Genomic DNA, 15584 nt, shown 5'->3' on the forward strand with positions numbered 1-15584 from the left:
GAGGGTATTTGATTCTCCTGGTAGGGAATGCAAAGTAGTCAAAGTTTGGGTGGGCCATGTCCTTGCTCAGAGATGAAGTCACGTCCCAGCCATGCTGGAAAAAGTGCCTATAGGTGTGGGCTGGCTGGTGGTGCTCAGATCTTCTTTCTTGTTGAGCCCTGCATTGTCTGGACAGGTTGATCTCTGTAGACCTGGCGGTGGATGTGAAGGACCACTCCCAATGACTAAGAGCCATGAAGCGCCATATCCAAGAATGCTTTTTCCCTACCAGACCCCAGTGCCCCACTTAGGAGTTACTCCTGGCTCCTTGGGGACTGAATGTCCCATTGTGGAAAGTATTTCTCACATTAGCATGCTCAAGGCCTCACCCAAGATTAGGAGGCTGTTGTGTAACACACAAGTGACATTTCCTGCCCTGGGGACCTTGCAGTCCTCATAAACAGTAGGTGTGAGGGGAAAAAGATCTTCTTTCACACAGTGAGCTGATGACCAGGGTAGGGACAGGACCCAATCCAACCTCTCCTTCAGCCAGGTCATTCAACAAGATTTCAGTCTTTTCCAACCTGAATGATTCTGTGATTCTATGATTCTGTGATTTCATGATCTGCTCTCATGTGAGAAGCTACTTCATGGACTGAAGGTAGGGTCTTATGAAGTATTAAGTAGAAGGCCATTAGCATTAGTCAACACCAGTGACCCAACCCATGAAAAGGACTGAATGATCCCAAGACTGATATTATCCAAGATAAGGGCTAGGCAAAGGCACCTGGGGGAGCTGCACCTTCAAAGAGGAAGATGAGGCCAGTCAGCACACATGAGGCTACTCCAGCCATGGGCTGGTGTCCTTCTCAGCCTAACCAGCAAATATCATCCTTTCCTCAACCCTGTCCCAGTGCTGGCCATACCTGGCTTTGGGAGAGGGAGTAAATCTTTTCAGCAGAAAGGCTATTACAGAGGTCACCGGACGGACCCATAAATCTCCATTATCAGACAGCGGCTCCTGTGCCATGAAACGGAAATTATTGCCCTGAGTGTGACTGGGGGAGCCTTTCCTTCCCCCCGCATTGTTCAGGGCCCTCCGGGAGCTGCTCGGGCAATTTGCTGCCTGAATAAACGTTTCCTTTCCCGGCTGCTAAGTACAAGGAATAAGTGTCAGGGGATCTCATAATGCCAGGATTTAGAGCTCCAGCCCTGAGACAGAAGCCAAGAAAACACTTTGCTGCTTTTTCCTAGGGAGCCTCCTTAATCCCCATTATTAATAACAATGGCAAATTAAACAATCAGTGCACTTGAAGCCCAGTGACCTCCATGCCCAATATAGCTCAGCCTGCCGGTGGATCACAGTTCCTGTGGGCTCTGGGCCCTGGGAACGGGCTTGTCTTGGGAGGGACCCTGGAGATATTGCTGTCTTCTCATGAGCACCCAGGCATGGGGAGGGGGTCTTTCCCCAAGCTATGCCCCTGGGGGAAGGAGGCAGGCAGACATCATGGCCCAGATCTTCAGAAACAAGCAGCTATTTTGAGCATTTGTGTTTTCTAAGTCTTGGACACCCACCCATGACAAATTGCATGGGCTGCAGCTCTTCAGGTGATACTTCTCATGATTTTGTAGACTCTCAGGTTTTCAAGAGCAGCTGGGATGTCTCAGCTGTGCGGCCAGAAGGTCAGCTCAGAAAGCTCCCCTCAGCAATTTCATCTCTGAGTTTAGTGATGCTGTGAAATTATAGCACCTCTTTTAGAAAGAAACCCAGTCCCCTGCCTTCCACTTCTCCACTGGGACCCAGATGCCCTTTGTTCACTAAAGGGCATGCACTAAGGCTACGTCATCTTCTTTGAGTCATTATCCAGTAGTGTCCAAGACACATTCTTTGCCATCATACTTTGAAGCAGGAGAGGATATTTCTCCTCCAGGGGAGATCTCTTGAGGTCAAGGTGCTCTCTGTGCTCTGATGGGCCTTCAGGAATGGTTTTAACGAGGTTGCACTCTGCAGATGTCACCTTCTGACTCAGCACTGGGTGGTGCACGCAAGGGACGCACCCATCTGATATCGCCCCACGAGGGCTGAGATTAGGGAGAGCCACCCATTGCGTGGAGCCTCAGTGTGCCCTGGGAACAAAGTCTGTTCCTTCCCCATCTTGAGCACCAGTGATTCCTGTTTATTAATGTTCACAAGGATCACCTTTGTCTGCAGCTGAGAGGGGAAAATCACACAAATGTTATTACTATGGAAGCAGAAGAGGTTTTTTTGAAACTTAAACCAGTGAAAGTTCCTCAAGAGGGACGCTCCAGTCCCAATCCCATGGAAACTGTAAAAAAAATCCAACCCCCAAACAAGTAGTGAAGAACATAAACAAATACAGATGAAACAGGAGAGCAAAGGGAGCAGGTCTCTACTGCTTTGTACTGGGGTTTTAGATGTCTGACTACAAACCAACAATGAAAATAATGTGGGCATTGGAGATGGGTGTCACACAAACTCAGAAAATAATGCTCAATATTCAGTAGCAACTTTATTTATTGTCAGAAAATGAGACGCTTACACTTTGTCTCATTTCAACTCCACATCCTTGGTTTCTTTCAAAAACGAAAGTATTCCCATACTTGACATTTCTGCTTATCATACCTATTTTGAGGGACCTTCTTATTCAAGAGCTAGTCCAACTCTTAACATTTCTGAGAGACTGTTAGGAATTTTCTCCTTTTTCTTTGATTAAAAACTTTAAGATTTTGATTTTCTGGTGGAAAAATCTTCAGGAAATATGGTATTTTGTAATTAGTCACAGACACAACTCGAATCAGTCAAGAGTTTTAACTGTTACCTTTGGACTACCTCTGCTCTGCTAAATTCTCCCTGGATTATGTCAACAGCTTTGTGCTGAATTATTTTCAAAGAAGGGATTTTCTCACACAACACTGTGAAAATAATTTTTCTTTTTCTTTGGAGAATGATAATCAAAAACCTCAACAACTTCTAAGATGAAAAAAATAGTGAAATGTTTTTCCTTTCTTGAGATTTTTCAAGGAAATGAGTTCTTTCCTGACCAGCGGTTCCAATCCCTTCTCTTTTCAAAAGAAGTTTATTTGATCTAGATTTTGGCTGTGACTCAACAATGATTTTAAAGGGGAAAGTGAGGCATTATGGTTACAATATCACTGAATCCACGTGTACAAAAATCACCCGGAGGGATTCCCATCTTTCCTAAACCACCAGAATTGCTCAGAGCTGCTGAGAAGATACTGGATTCCTTCTTTCCTGGCTCCAGAGCCCTTGGGTACACTCATTTACTGTTTTCTAGTATTTCCCCATGGTGTAATCTCTTGCCATTTTTAGCCTGGTTTTCCATGAGGAATTAGGCTCACGTGAATCTTTTTCTCTGTGTCTCTGTTTACTGGCGCCACTTTAGTAATTTTTTAATCCTTTGGCTGTTTCGTGGTTATGTAGTTTCCTACAGATTTTCCAAAAAGTAGTCTGGAGAAAAGAGAAAATAAGGCTGATGTTTGAACATAACCCTCATTAGATATCAGAGAAACCACATGAGATTGAGACACAGATCAGAAACAAGCCAAATTTTGTTGGTTTGCTCTTTGGGGAACTCTTGTTTTCCAGCAGAAAGCTGAGATACTCATATAACAAGCAGGTGGACAAGCACAAAATATAGTAAGATGCACAATAACATTTTAAGAGTTAATGTTATGATGGTCTGTAATGGCTGAAGGTCCTGATGCAAAGCTCTTGCCATCCTCCAAAAATACCCTGTGCACTGCAGTTTGTTGGGAATTTTTTTCAGGAGCCTGGTTTATCCCCAGCCTACACTAAGTAATGGAGCCCTTTGCTGTCGCTTGTCTTCTCCTCCCCATTTAGTCTTCCCTTTTTGGTGCCCGCAACATAACATGTCCTCAAGCTGAATTCAACGGCTGACACTCTCCAGGTGGGATCACCATCAGGAACGCACATTTTCAAGTGCCTTGCCAACTGGATGCAGCTATATTTACATCTCAGCAAGGCCTATAGTTGATGTATATATTTTATTAGGTGAAGTTCTTGGCTTCTGAAGGGCATTGTATCCAAGGGTGAGCTGACCTGTGTCTTTCCAAATGATGATGCAGTTGAGGTGAGTTGTCTTGAACTCTGCACCACCTTGCAGATGATATGGACCTGCTGTAGCCAGAGGGCTTGAACTGGCCCAGCCCAGAGCAGTTGTCCTCACTCTCACGTCACAGTAGAGAATGAACCAGTAGCGTGGTGGGTGAATGTACCAAGCCCTGAAGAATGACATCAAGCACAGTAGAGATTTGCATCAAAAGCCGAGTCTCTGACACCTGTGGATGCCCAGGGATGTCTGTTAGCTGATGGCCTGAGCTGTTGGGTACATGTGGATTCTCACAGTTCAGGAGATGCTTCTCCTGTAGTGAATAAGGTGAAGGCACGTGAACGTCTCTCCCCTAGGCTCTCTGCAGAGGGGCTGGGTGGGAGCTGGCATGGGCTGGGTGAGGAGCAGTCCTGGGGGGGAGCAGAGCACATGGCGTGGCTTTCCCTGCCCACACCCACTTGAGCCCCATTGAGAGATGCTCGGGCAGCTGTCTGATCTCTGGGCAGTTCTGCTGTGTGGGACCAGGCTTGTGTTTGTCTGTGATCACAGGCAATTTGTCTTGATTGCAAACACGGCTGTTTGCCTGCCCCGATCTGCTTGCCCTGGCTATGTCCAGTCTTGAAAACTGGATAACGTCAGAGCAGAAGGGAAGGTTTCTATTTCTGTCTCCTCCTTGTATCCGCGTCCCAGCACATCCCTGCTGCCACAGAAGTCCTGCAGCCAACACTGTATGGCAGGGAAAGGGGTTCCTCTTCCCAGTAATCCCAGGGACTTACTTGAGAAAGGAAGACCTTGCAACCTATAAAATCTGAATGTTTGTAATTTCTTGAAATGTCACTTCTGGGCTAAATTGAGAACCAGACCAGAAATTAAATGTACGGCTGCCTAATTAACCACGTCTTTTCCCTTCTTTTGCATCATGGCAGCAGAATTTTTTGATGATTATTCAGAGGGGCGAGAATGTGTCAACTGTGGGGCCATGTCCACCCCGCTCTGGAGGAGAGATGGCACGGGACACTACCTCTGCAACGCCTGCGGGCTCTACCACAAGATGAACGGCATCAACCGGCCCTTGTTCAAACCTCAGAGGAGGCTGGTAAGTCAAGATCACACAACGCATGTGGGGCAAGGCTGCGTGTGAGGATGAGGCAAAAAGACTTCAGCTAGGTGGAGATGCCAGGGGTGTTTCAACTCCTTGGGTCCCCATCTGCCCAACCTAGGTGGTTTTGCTCCAAGTTTCCAAAATAAGACAGATTGTCTTGTGTTTGGTACACTCCAAGACGTTGTACTGTCCAGACCAGTTCTGTAGGCACCCAGATCAGGCAGTGGAGGGGGCTGTAGGACACAGGGGCAGTACCGTGGTGTTGGTTTAACAAAAGCTAGTCTCTGCTTTAGTATCCCTGCAGGCATATTAGGATAAATGGAAGCCCTTTTCAGTTCCACCAGACTACCAGTCCGTCTTTTCTTACCCTCAGGGTCCTTATTCCCCAGTCACTGCTGGGTGACCCCCTCACTTCATGGTGACTGACCACCTTTTCTCACCCTGCTCCTGGCTTTGTTGGGTGAGCTGAAGCAGCTTGTGGAGCAAGCCAGGGCATCCCAAAACCTATGGGGTGAGGATGGGGTATGCATGAGGAACCTGGCGGATGGGAATATCTGGGTGTTGATATCCTGCCTGTCCCTACCTGTTTTGGTGAGGGGTTTTGGGAAGGTCTCTATAGTCTGTGCCCTGGGGACATGGGTCCTTCATGACCCCAGGCAGAAAGGAGCCAGCAAGCCATCCCTGAGGGCCATGTTTCCCCAATCCTTGTCTTCCATGAGGTTCCATCCCCAACCTGCCCTGCCCTTCGCATTGCCCAGACCTGTCTGTGCTCAAACCCAGCCGTCCCTTGCAAGTATCAAAAATGACACTAGCAGCTTGAGCGCAGCCACCAGCCACAGCCACCCAGCGCCCTCTTGTGAAAACCCCTTCCTAGGCACTGCACTGACTGAGCCAGGCAGTGTCGGCACCCTGGCACCCAGCCCCTTGCCTTCTTTCATTTATTGGTCTACATGCTATCCTTGGGCACATCTGTGTAGTCTGGAATGGCCCGTCAGGTACCAGGCTTGGTCCTTTACAGCAGGCAGCAATGCATCCTGTTAGCTCTGCACAGCCTCGGGGTAAGGCTTGGAAAACACCCTGAGAAAAATAAATGCATGAGCTGTGCAGATCTGTACATGCGCTTTTGTCACTTGGCTGGGCAGCTGGAAATCTGGAAATCTTGCAAAAATGGCCAAATTCCTGTTTTTTCTTCTGGAAGAGAATTTCCGTGAAGAAAAGGAGGATCTGTCTTGGGATGCAGTGTAGGGTGTGGTTAAAGTAATGCCAACTGGTCTGCCTAAATAAGTATATTCAGTACAAGTGATTGGGTTTAATTTGTCACTGTGTAACTCCTTTTTTTTGAAGACTGAGATATGCCAGAGATATGCAAGGGGAGATCTTTGCCTTTGCTGCAAGCTCTCTTTTAAGCTCTTGGTCCACTTACAAAGGCTGACAACTGAAGTGACCACATGGTGAGGTTACAACTAAAGGAGAGTTTGGTTTCTCTGCACCAGACGAGCTTCCAGCTTTTGAAGTCTTAAGAATTACTTGAATTTCAATTTTGATTGTCCTGCTGCCATAGATTAACTGATCCTGTTTTACAGTGAGGGAGAAGACATGGAGAGAAAGCTATGGCAAAGAGCAGAGAGGAAATCCCTGGTAGCTGCCAAGTTCTCATCTCCCAGGCTTTCACTCCATTACACAGCTGCTAGATATGCTCTTCAGGTCTGCAGAGCTGGGTAGATGTCCAAGACCACCAGATTTCCTCCCTATAGACTCCTCTTCGTGCACTGTGAGAACAGACATCTTCACACAGCTTTAGCACTTCTGTTCACAGTCCTCAGTTTATCATCAAGCAAAGAGGGAATATGACCCCAGCCCATCCAAACTTTATCCTCGGCCTCTTAAGACCTGAGCTTTGAAGGATGCTGGGAGGCATGGAGGATCTGGCTTTTTCTTCCTCCACCTCCCACTCTGCTTCCAAGATCAAAACTTGTATTTTATATGGTTTCAAGCCCATTGTCTTCCTCCTGTGGCCTTTTGAGTCTGGCTAAACCAGTTCACCCAGAAAGGGAACTTCAAAAGGTCTGTTCCCTGCACTGCTTTGTTAGTGGGGATTCCTGTTAATTATCCGTCTTTATCTTAGGGAGATCCTGCTGCTGGAAGCACTCTTTTTCTTATCTACCCCTCAAGTCACACAAGCAACATCATGCAAAGCCAGCAATGAGTATGTAACATTCATGGCATTGATAACATCTTCTTGGGAAATGCCATGATGCTTGGAAGGTGAAGGGCTCGGGAGCCTGAAAGGGCAGGACGGTTGGAGATCCAGACACCTTAGTGTAGGCGTGTGCATATGCAGTGGGTCTCTCAGCTGCTACTAGACCCACTGGAGACCTGGGACTCTGTTCAGGGGATGTTTCTGGCACCATCTGAGATGTCCCAGGACAGCTGAGGTGTCTGCTCGGTGCTGGCAGGCAGGAGGCAGTGGAAAGGCAGTGGAGCAGAAGCTGAAAGGCAAGAGGGAAAGAAAAACACTGTTGTGTTATTCACTGCAGCAAGGCAAGAAGAGAAAAAGAGAGAGAAATAAGAGAGACAAGGGGAGAGGAAAACCTGAGGCGTGCTGGAGCGAGCTTGTTGGGATCTGAGACGTTACTGGTGGGAGCAGTGGAGGGCTGATGTGTTTTCTTCCTCTACATTTTCTCACAGTCGGCTTCCCGCCGCGTCGGCCTCTCTTGTGCCAACTGCCACACGACGACAACCACGCTCTGGCGCAGAAACGCCGAGGGAGAGCCCGTCTGTAACGCCTGCGGACTCTACATGAAGCTCCATGGGGTAACGCCTTCATTGATCTCTACTCTCTGTGGGGAGGGTATTGATAGCATCAAGCTGGGGATCGGCTTTGTTGCACAATTCTGTGCTTTCCTGGAGCTGTTTTTCCTGTGGGCTTTAGTCCCCCTCAACATTACATCATGTTTGTACTGGCAAAGGGTGATGGATGCAGGGCCTTTCTCACACACTAATTTGCTACCTTTTGCATCCGAGTCTTAAAACCCAAAAAACCGAGACCCAGACTCTTCCCACCTAAATTCAGGCACTTCAGTGAAAAACCTGAGTCAGAAGCACAAAGAAGGGCTGAGCTCCTCCACACAGGGTGTCACATCCCAGCTGAGACTTGTCATGGGACTGATAGATGATTTTTCTCGCATGGGTGTCCAGATAGTCTCTTCCTGTCAGTGGGGGCTTCATGTATCTATGTCATGTCTGGTATACCTACAAGAGCCCTGTTGGAGTCCAAGGCATAGCAGGACTTCAAGATGCCCACTAGTCAGTGGCAATGGGGCCAACCCTGTGGCAGCAACAGAGGCCTTCAATACCCTGCCTACTGCTTAGTAGCAAACCCCAGTCCCTCTTCTCATTGCTACTCCCTGGGTTTTTATACACATCCTTGATCTCAAAGATGTCCAGTGCTTCGGTGGATGGAAGAGCATTTATGAGAGACAGGTCAAAGCTGGAAGACAAGGTGGATGAGGTGAAGCCTTATCTAACCCAACAAATTCTTCCTAGAAATCCCAGTGTGTTTCTGACCATGAGGGTCAGAGGGATCTGTTCCTAAGGGAGGTCTCCCCACACAGACTTGGTACCTTTCCAGAGAGTGGGCATTAGTCAGAAAGATGTGTTCTGCTCTGAGTTAAACAGGAAAGTAAATCACATGAGCTGTTGTTCCCTTCTGGCCTTAAAACACTCTATACCTGTGGTGTGAAAACCCTATATATTCCCATGTGGATCCACATCTTGTAGCTGTGAAATATCTCTTTACATAGCAGTGCTGACCAGTGACTTTGGGTTCCATCATGTTGCTTTGAATTAAATCAGTTAGTTTTCATGGAGCCTACGAGGTAGAACTGGAACCATGTTCTCCTAGATGACCTTATGGCCATACAGAAACTAATGTGCTTTTATATTTGGTTCTGTAGGTTCCAAGGCCTTTAGCAATGAGAAAAGAGGGCATTCAGACAAGGAAGCGCAAGCCGAAGAACCTTAACAAAACAAAGACACCAGCAGGTAAGTGTTGAAGGAGGGAGTTTATTGTATGTGTGTATGTGTGTGCACTTGTGTTTCTGACCATCATGTCCTGTGAGTCAGACACCCAACCACAAAATTAGCTGATTCTTCAAAAATGGGGATGTCTGAATGTCTTTCAGCAGTAACAAAGCCCTTCCCACTATTTTTTTTTTTTAATTTATTTTTACCTGCACTAACTTTGGGTGGATGGGTACAGCTCCGTACTGAAAGCTCTTTGGGAAGAGCCTGGTTTACTGTCTGCTTTCTTACAGGTCCATCCAGCAGCGAGAGTCTTACCCCAACCACCAGCTCCACCAGCAGCAGCAGCAGTGCCACAACCACTGAGGAAATGCGCCCCATAAAAACAGAACCTGGGCTCTCATCTCATTACGGGCATGCCAGCCCAATTTCTCAGGTACAGAGGGGAGATGCTGGCAGTGGAACAAAGATGGGAACTAGGATGGTAGATACAGTGAGAAGGACATCCTCAAAACCTCTGTGGAAAAAGGCTGCCTCTTTTCAACCCAAGGGTCTAGGAGTTCACAGTAAGAGATCTGTCCTCTGGGATGGGGCAAAATCCCACATTCGTTTCACCATGCCTACAGCACAATATGTTTTTTTAATGACGTGTGGCAGTTCTAAATGGACAAGAAGTAGCAGCTTTGCTGAAAACATGAAATTCCTTCTAGCTGGGCAGCTATATAGGTCCCATAGCAAGAAAATGCCCATTCCCTTTTTATGATTTGATTTCATTTGTCTTGAGCAACGAAAAATTTGGCAATATTACCCTGATTTCCCTGCATGGGCTGGCTGTGTGTTGAGCGATATGAGAAATGCACTGTGAGGAGAATAAACTCACACAGCCCAAATCTAACTGAGTCGAGTCCCTGCAAAGGTAAAGCAAGCCAGCATGATGGCAGAGAGCTGCAGGGTAAAGCAGTGTGCTCTGTACCATACCCACCACTGGTCTTGGGACCAACACTGCATCGACACAAGGTATGTATCCTGCTGAGCAACACCCAGATCTGGAAGCTGATCTGTGTGCAGGTTTAATAACTATGCCATGGTTAATGATCCCCATCACACAGCACAACTAAGAAACAGCGGTATATGACACCTGCTCTCCTTTTGGGTTCATACAGGGAACTCTAGTTTTCTCCCTGGAGAAAAAATACATGGTTGAGTGTTGTGTTGGACTGATCCTGCACCTGCAGTGCTTTGCAGCACTGTTAATGCGTCCTGCAATCCACAGGAGTCCATTTGAAAGCTAGGAGAGCTCAAGGCCAACGAAATCTCAAGCCTTGGGAGGTAAAATTATCGTTTCTGCCATGTAGAAGAGAATAAGATGCCCTATATGCAGTAGTAGGAAAGAACAGGGTCTAAAACAAGCAGGAAAGAACCTGTCCAAAGTATCATGCATGAGCTGCAATTCACAGCTCTACAGCAAATCTACAGATGTGTCATTACAATAGCACCAGTCCCCCGTAAAGGGATTCATATGGTCCTCTACGGTTTGAAGCTTTGTTCACAGAATTTTTGTTTTTCCATAGGCATTCTCAGTCTCTGCCATGTCCGGACATGGATCCTCTATTCACCCTGCGATTTCAGCTCTGAAGCTTTCCCCGCAGGCTTACCAGTCTCCACAAACCAGCTCCAAACAGGACTCCTGGAACAGCCTGGTGTTAGCTGAAAACCACGGGGACATCATAACTGCATAACCTGGTCTTCCACCCATGAACTTCAGGCTGATCTGCTTGAGAGATGAAGAAGATGCCATGTAATCATCAAGCCAATGTTGTTTCCCACCTCCCCTGCTCTCCTGCCTTCTCTCCCCTTGTGAGATGTTCCAGCAAAGAGGTAAAGAGGATTTATCTGAGGTGTAGGAGAGTTCTTATGAAACAAACAGAGAAGACTCAAATCTCAAAGTAACTCATGGATTTGAAGCCTTTTTTCCCACTTTAAATGAGCCTTTCTATTTGATTGTCACCACCTTCTATGAAATAGCCAGAAACACAAAGATGGACACAATTCTTGAGTTTTGTTTATTTAAAAAATATCTGGCATTTAAGACTCAGGCAATGGTGGAGCAGAGACACTTTCTTTCTTCTGTCATCATCCATTCTTTTCCTGACCAGAAGAAAATGCCACCATCTTCTCATTACCCAAATTCAGTGATCTTCCACCAAATGGAGCCAGTTCCAGAACAGTTTGTTGAACAGACTTCACCAGACATGCTGTGGTGACTTTAGTGGATTTGATATGGTCTAGGGCAGAGAAAAAAAAGAGACCCTCCCACACACACATCCTCAGCTGACACATCTAGAGCATTGTCTTCATTTTGTTAGATGGTCTGAAAAGCTAATGAATGTCTGTATTTAATAGTAACTCCTTTCCTATTTATCATCACAAAATCATGGGACTGTATTTCCAAAAGGTTGTTGGCTAAGCCTGGAGAAGGTTTGTCCAAAGTCAAAGGGGAATTTTGGAAGGAGGAACCTTCTGGAAGCAGGTAGAGGAGACCCCCGTTGGTCATCAAATCCTGGAGTTAATTGCTGGGCTCTTCCCTTATGGATATCTACAAGCCAGGCTTAGAGATTATTCAAGAGAACAGCAAGTGAAAGATGCTCTTCTAATGCTGCTGTCCCATTGCTTTTGAGACAGTTAATTTAATTATTTTGCATACTTTTATGTTGGTTTTGATGTCATTGATGAAATCTGATTGTTGTTTATTTTTGGCTGTACTGCGAGTGCCCACCTTTCCCCTAACAGCTGGCTCATGACCATTTCACACATCTAACCCTTTAGGATTTCACCTTTTGCAACAACCAAAGGCTTCAGCCTCTAATGGAGGTAGGCAGGGGCCATTTTCTTTACCAAGCATGTGCATAGACTTGCTTGCCTGCAAGAGAAGCATAATTCCATTCATGCATGAGTATTAAACAAAACTCGGGTTTTTTCTTGCCCATAAGGCTCTCAGCAACCAGGGAATCCTAGCAAATGGAGTTGGAAGAGATGCTGCGAGCTCACTGACTCATTCCCTTTTCCCAAAGGGATCAGTTCTACCTATCCTAGCCCTGACTGCTCTTTCTCTAGCACGTGCTTAACAAACTCCAGCATCGCAGATGCCACAGCTCCCCTGTGCAGTCTAAGTGCTTCAGCAGATGACGTTTTCATCAACATTTCTGAGGAGGGACAGCTTTCCCTGTTCGAGGCAGAGAATTTCTAGGAGACCTCATCCTACAAGACTGTCCGCTTTTGTTTCTGTCCACTCCCAAACTGTTACTCTTCTTGCCTTCCCAGAGCTTCTCTTTTTCTCCCTGCATCCAGAACTCGAGTACAGAACTACCAAGTGAAAATCTAGAAGAGGGATTGTACATCCCTCCCAAATGTGCCATCCTCTGTCTCCCGCTGTTTAACACTCCCACAAAGAGTGCTTCGACCCAAACACCAAGATAAATGGCTTGGCGAAGAGAAAAGCCACATATGTGTTTGAAGCAAAAGAATGACATTGCATTGTCTTTGTTTGAACTCACCATTTTCCTCCTGATGGTAGAAAAGAAAAGCTTCTTTAAGGAGAAGGATTCAACTGGACTGGTTGTGATAAAGACTGGGACTGGAGTCACAGTAGAGACCTGCACCCTTCCACATTCCCCGTGCTCTACGTAACTCAGATTTGCAGGGTTTTGGAGGGGTGACAGAGCCTTTGCACTTCGCCAGAGAAAAACACCATGGCAGTGATGCCATGGGAATGGCTGCGTGGTGTTTGCACCTGAGTTTCCACTCTGCCTTGCTGAGCCAATGTAGGTTCTAGCCTCATTAGTGTTAATTACAGACAAAGAAAAGACATTCATGAAACATGAATAAAAATAAATTAAATTCTGTGATTCTGCTCAGGCCTGGTAGGCTGCAGACAAGAGGCCAGAAATAGCACCTAAAAGTATGAATTTGGGGTGAAAACATAAAGGCGTTTCTCCCCGAGCATGCAGGTCTTCAGCCAGCCTCCTCCTTGAACTATATTCCTTTGTAAATGGCAGTTGAGCTCTCTTGGGATCTCGCTGTGAACTCCTGTCTGTAACAGGCACCACAAAGATGCCACTTGGCTAATGCACACATCTGAGATACCTAGAACTACTCCGGACAACCTGAGAGGGAGGGGAGCCGGTGGCCTCCTGGAGAGGAGCTAAAGTCCAGACCAACAACATGCCCCATTTCTCTTTCCATATGGATCCTCCCTGAGGCTCTGTCCACCTTGCCGTATTACTGTGCTCCTCCTACTGCCCTCAAAGCTAAACTCCCTGGCTGAATTTTTCTCCTGCCCTTAAGACACACTCTGAGATGCCATAAAGGGCTCTGCTTGCAATGCATGAGGAGAAAACCCATGCAGGACATAAGCCTGCCTTATGCTCCCTCAGGTTATCTAAATGACCACGGTAGAGATTTGTTAACTGGTTCTCAGCCCTCCACAAAGCCTTAAAAATAATTCTTGAAACACAGTGAAGATGATTTTCAAGGATTCTGATAACAGAACAAGATGTCTGCATTAAGAAGGTGAGGCTCCAGCAGCTGTGAGGACAGCTTGTCTCTCTTTAGTGGTAGAAATTAGCTCTTTTGTCCCCCCATTTGTACCACAAGCAGTAGAAATTCAGATACGTCTGGTTCTGTTCTTCTTTTCAATCATCCAGAACTGTTGTAGAGCTATTGACCACCCTCATGGTGGAAATGATTTTCCAAATAAACATTAGATTATAACGAGAGGCAAAATCATTGGTAAATTAATTGCTCAGACTTGGGAAATCCCAAGCAATGAATCACTGCAGGAGACCGAACGTTGTCTCCAAGTCCAGGAGTCACACAGAGCCCCTTGTAGGTAGGAACTGGGATGGCTAACGCAGGATGGCAAACACCAGAAGTGACAGATGAAGGGCTACTCACAGGATGAGATGATTAAAGTGCTACCAGTTTCAGGACCCTCAGCTCATTCTAGCAGGAGGGCAACTTACAAAATTCTGGGTTCCATCTGCTCTCTGCTTTCCTTCCCATGATGGGGGAAGGCATTTAGAGCCTGTCTTCCTAATGAAATTAGATACAATTATTAGGCAAGATAATTATTGCTATTACTATTGCTATAATTTATTTCATTGCAGCATGGCTGGAGAACCTAATGAGGACCATACCAGGCCAGGTCCTACACAAATGCAGGACCAAAAACTATCCCTGCCCCAAGGAGTAAGAGGGAAGGGCCCAGTTCTGCAAAACACTTAAGCACATGTACCAATGCATTTGTGGGATTTGTTCCCTTAGAGGCCATCACTAAATCACACATGCAAATTTTGATGTTGAAGGGTTTGCAGCACAAGGTTTGGTTGGGCCAAGCCAGATCTTTGCATGGTTGAGTGGTCACCAGAGTGAAATGAGCAGACGAGAACCGGGATGGGGAGCCAGAGGGGTAGAAAGGTCATTTAACCATTTCTAAATATCTTTCCTCTTTGTGGAAGCACAGTATCTTGAATCACTTCAGTTCTTTTGTAAATGGATCAGAAGAGAGCCGTATTTCACTTGCAATCTTATGGGCTGACTGGAGAAGTCAATCAGGAGGAGCTCAGGAATATTGTAAGGGAGCTTTAAAACCAATCAACAACTCTTAATGTAACATTGAAGCTGTGACTATGTCAGGGGTGGTGTTTTCTTTTGCTTTTTTTCTCTCCATGTATAAAGTTTGAAGCTTCCCAGGACATCTGGGAAGGTCCCATGGAAACAGACGCTTATTTGTAAGGGGGAGAGGGAAACCAACCAACTGAACAAGCTGTAATTATTTAAAAATGTAAAAAAATATATATTATGAAGTAGTATGGCTACCAATCCACTTAACTTCTACACCTTTAGAACTAATGGAAATAAAACAATGATAATAAAACCAGAAGGCTGCTGCTTGACTCTGACTACCCTCATGGGCTTCTTGGAGAGGGCTGGGGGTAAATGGTCACATATGAAGTGCACCTGAAGAAGCAATGGTGCGATGGGTCCTTGTTACAGAGGTATACCAACGCGTATAGGAGTATAGGTGGCCATCAGAGCACACTCATGCTAGATCAGGGAGTGTGGGGACAAAAGATGTTCAGCATGAGCCTGGGATAGTGGTGAGAAGGCGACAATAGCCTCTCTTGTAGCAATTTAGGACGGAGGGTCATGAATAGCTAGTGTTGCTGCACAGGCAGCCTTGCATTAAGGCCTCTTGGGCTGGTGGGTATAGGACATATCTATATGTATCTAGATCTAGATCTAGATGTATCTATATCCTTGCATCCAATTTCTGTTTGGCAGACCCAGAGCAGGGATTCTCCTGCCAG

General features: G+C 46.3%; 1 protein-coding gene across 1 annotated transcript in view; it reads left to right on the forward strand.

Moving 5' to 3' along the window:
- Positions 1–15151, forward strand: part of GATA4 (GATA binding protein 4) — a 29902-nt gene extending 14751 nt beyond the window's left edge. The window contains exons 2-6 of the mRNA XM_074861338.1: positions 5018–5187; positions 7882–8007; positions 9150–9237; positions 9510–9652; positions 10788–15151. Of these exons, the coding sequence (XP_074717439.1) occupies positions 5018–5187; positions 7882–8007; positions 9150–9237; positions 9510–9652; positions 10788–10955 (695 nt within the window). The 3' untranslated portion in view covers positions 10956–15151. The remainder of the gene's footprint in view (positions 1–5017; positions 5188–7881; positions 8008–9149; positions 9238–9509; positions 9653–10787) is intronic.
- Positions 15152–15584: the final 433 nt, after the last annotated feature.

The sequence above is a fragment of the Strix uralensis genome, chromosome 3 (assembly GCF_047716275.1).
Source record: "Strix uralensis isolate ZFMK-TIS-50842 chromosome 3, bStrUra1, whole genome shotgun sequence".
NCBI classification, from domain to species: Eukaryota; Metazoa; Chordata; class Aves; order Strigiformes; family Strigidae; genus Strix; species Strix uralensis.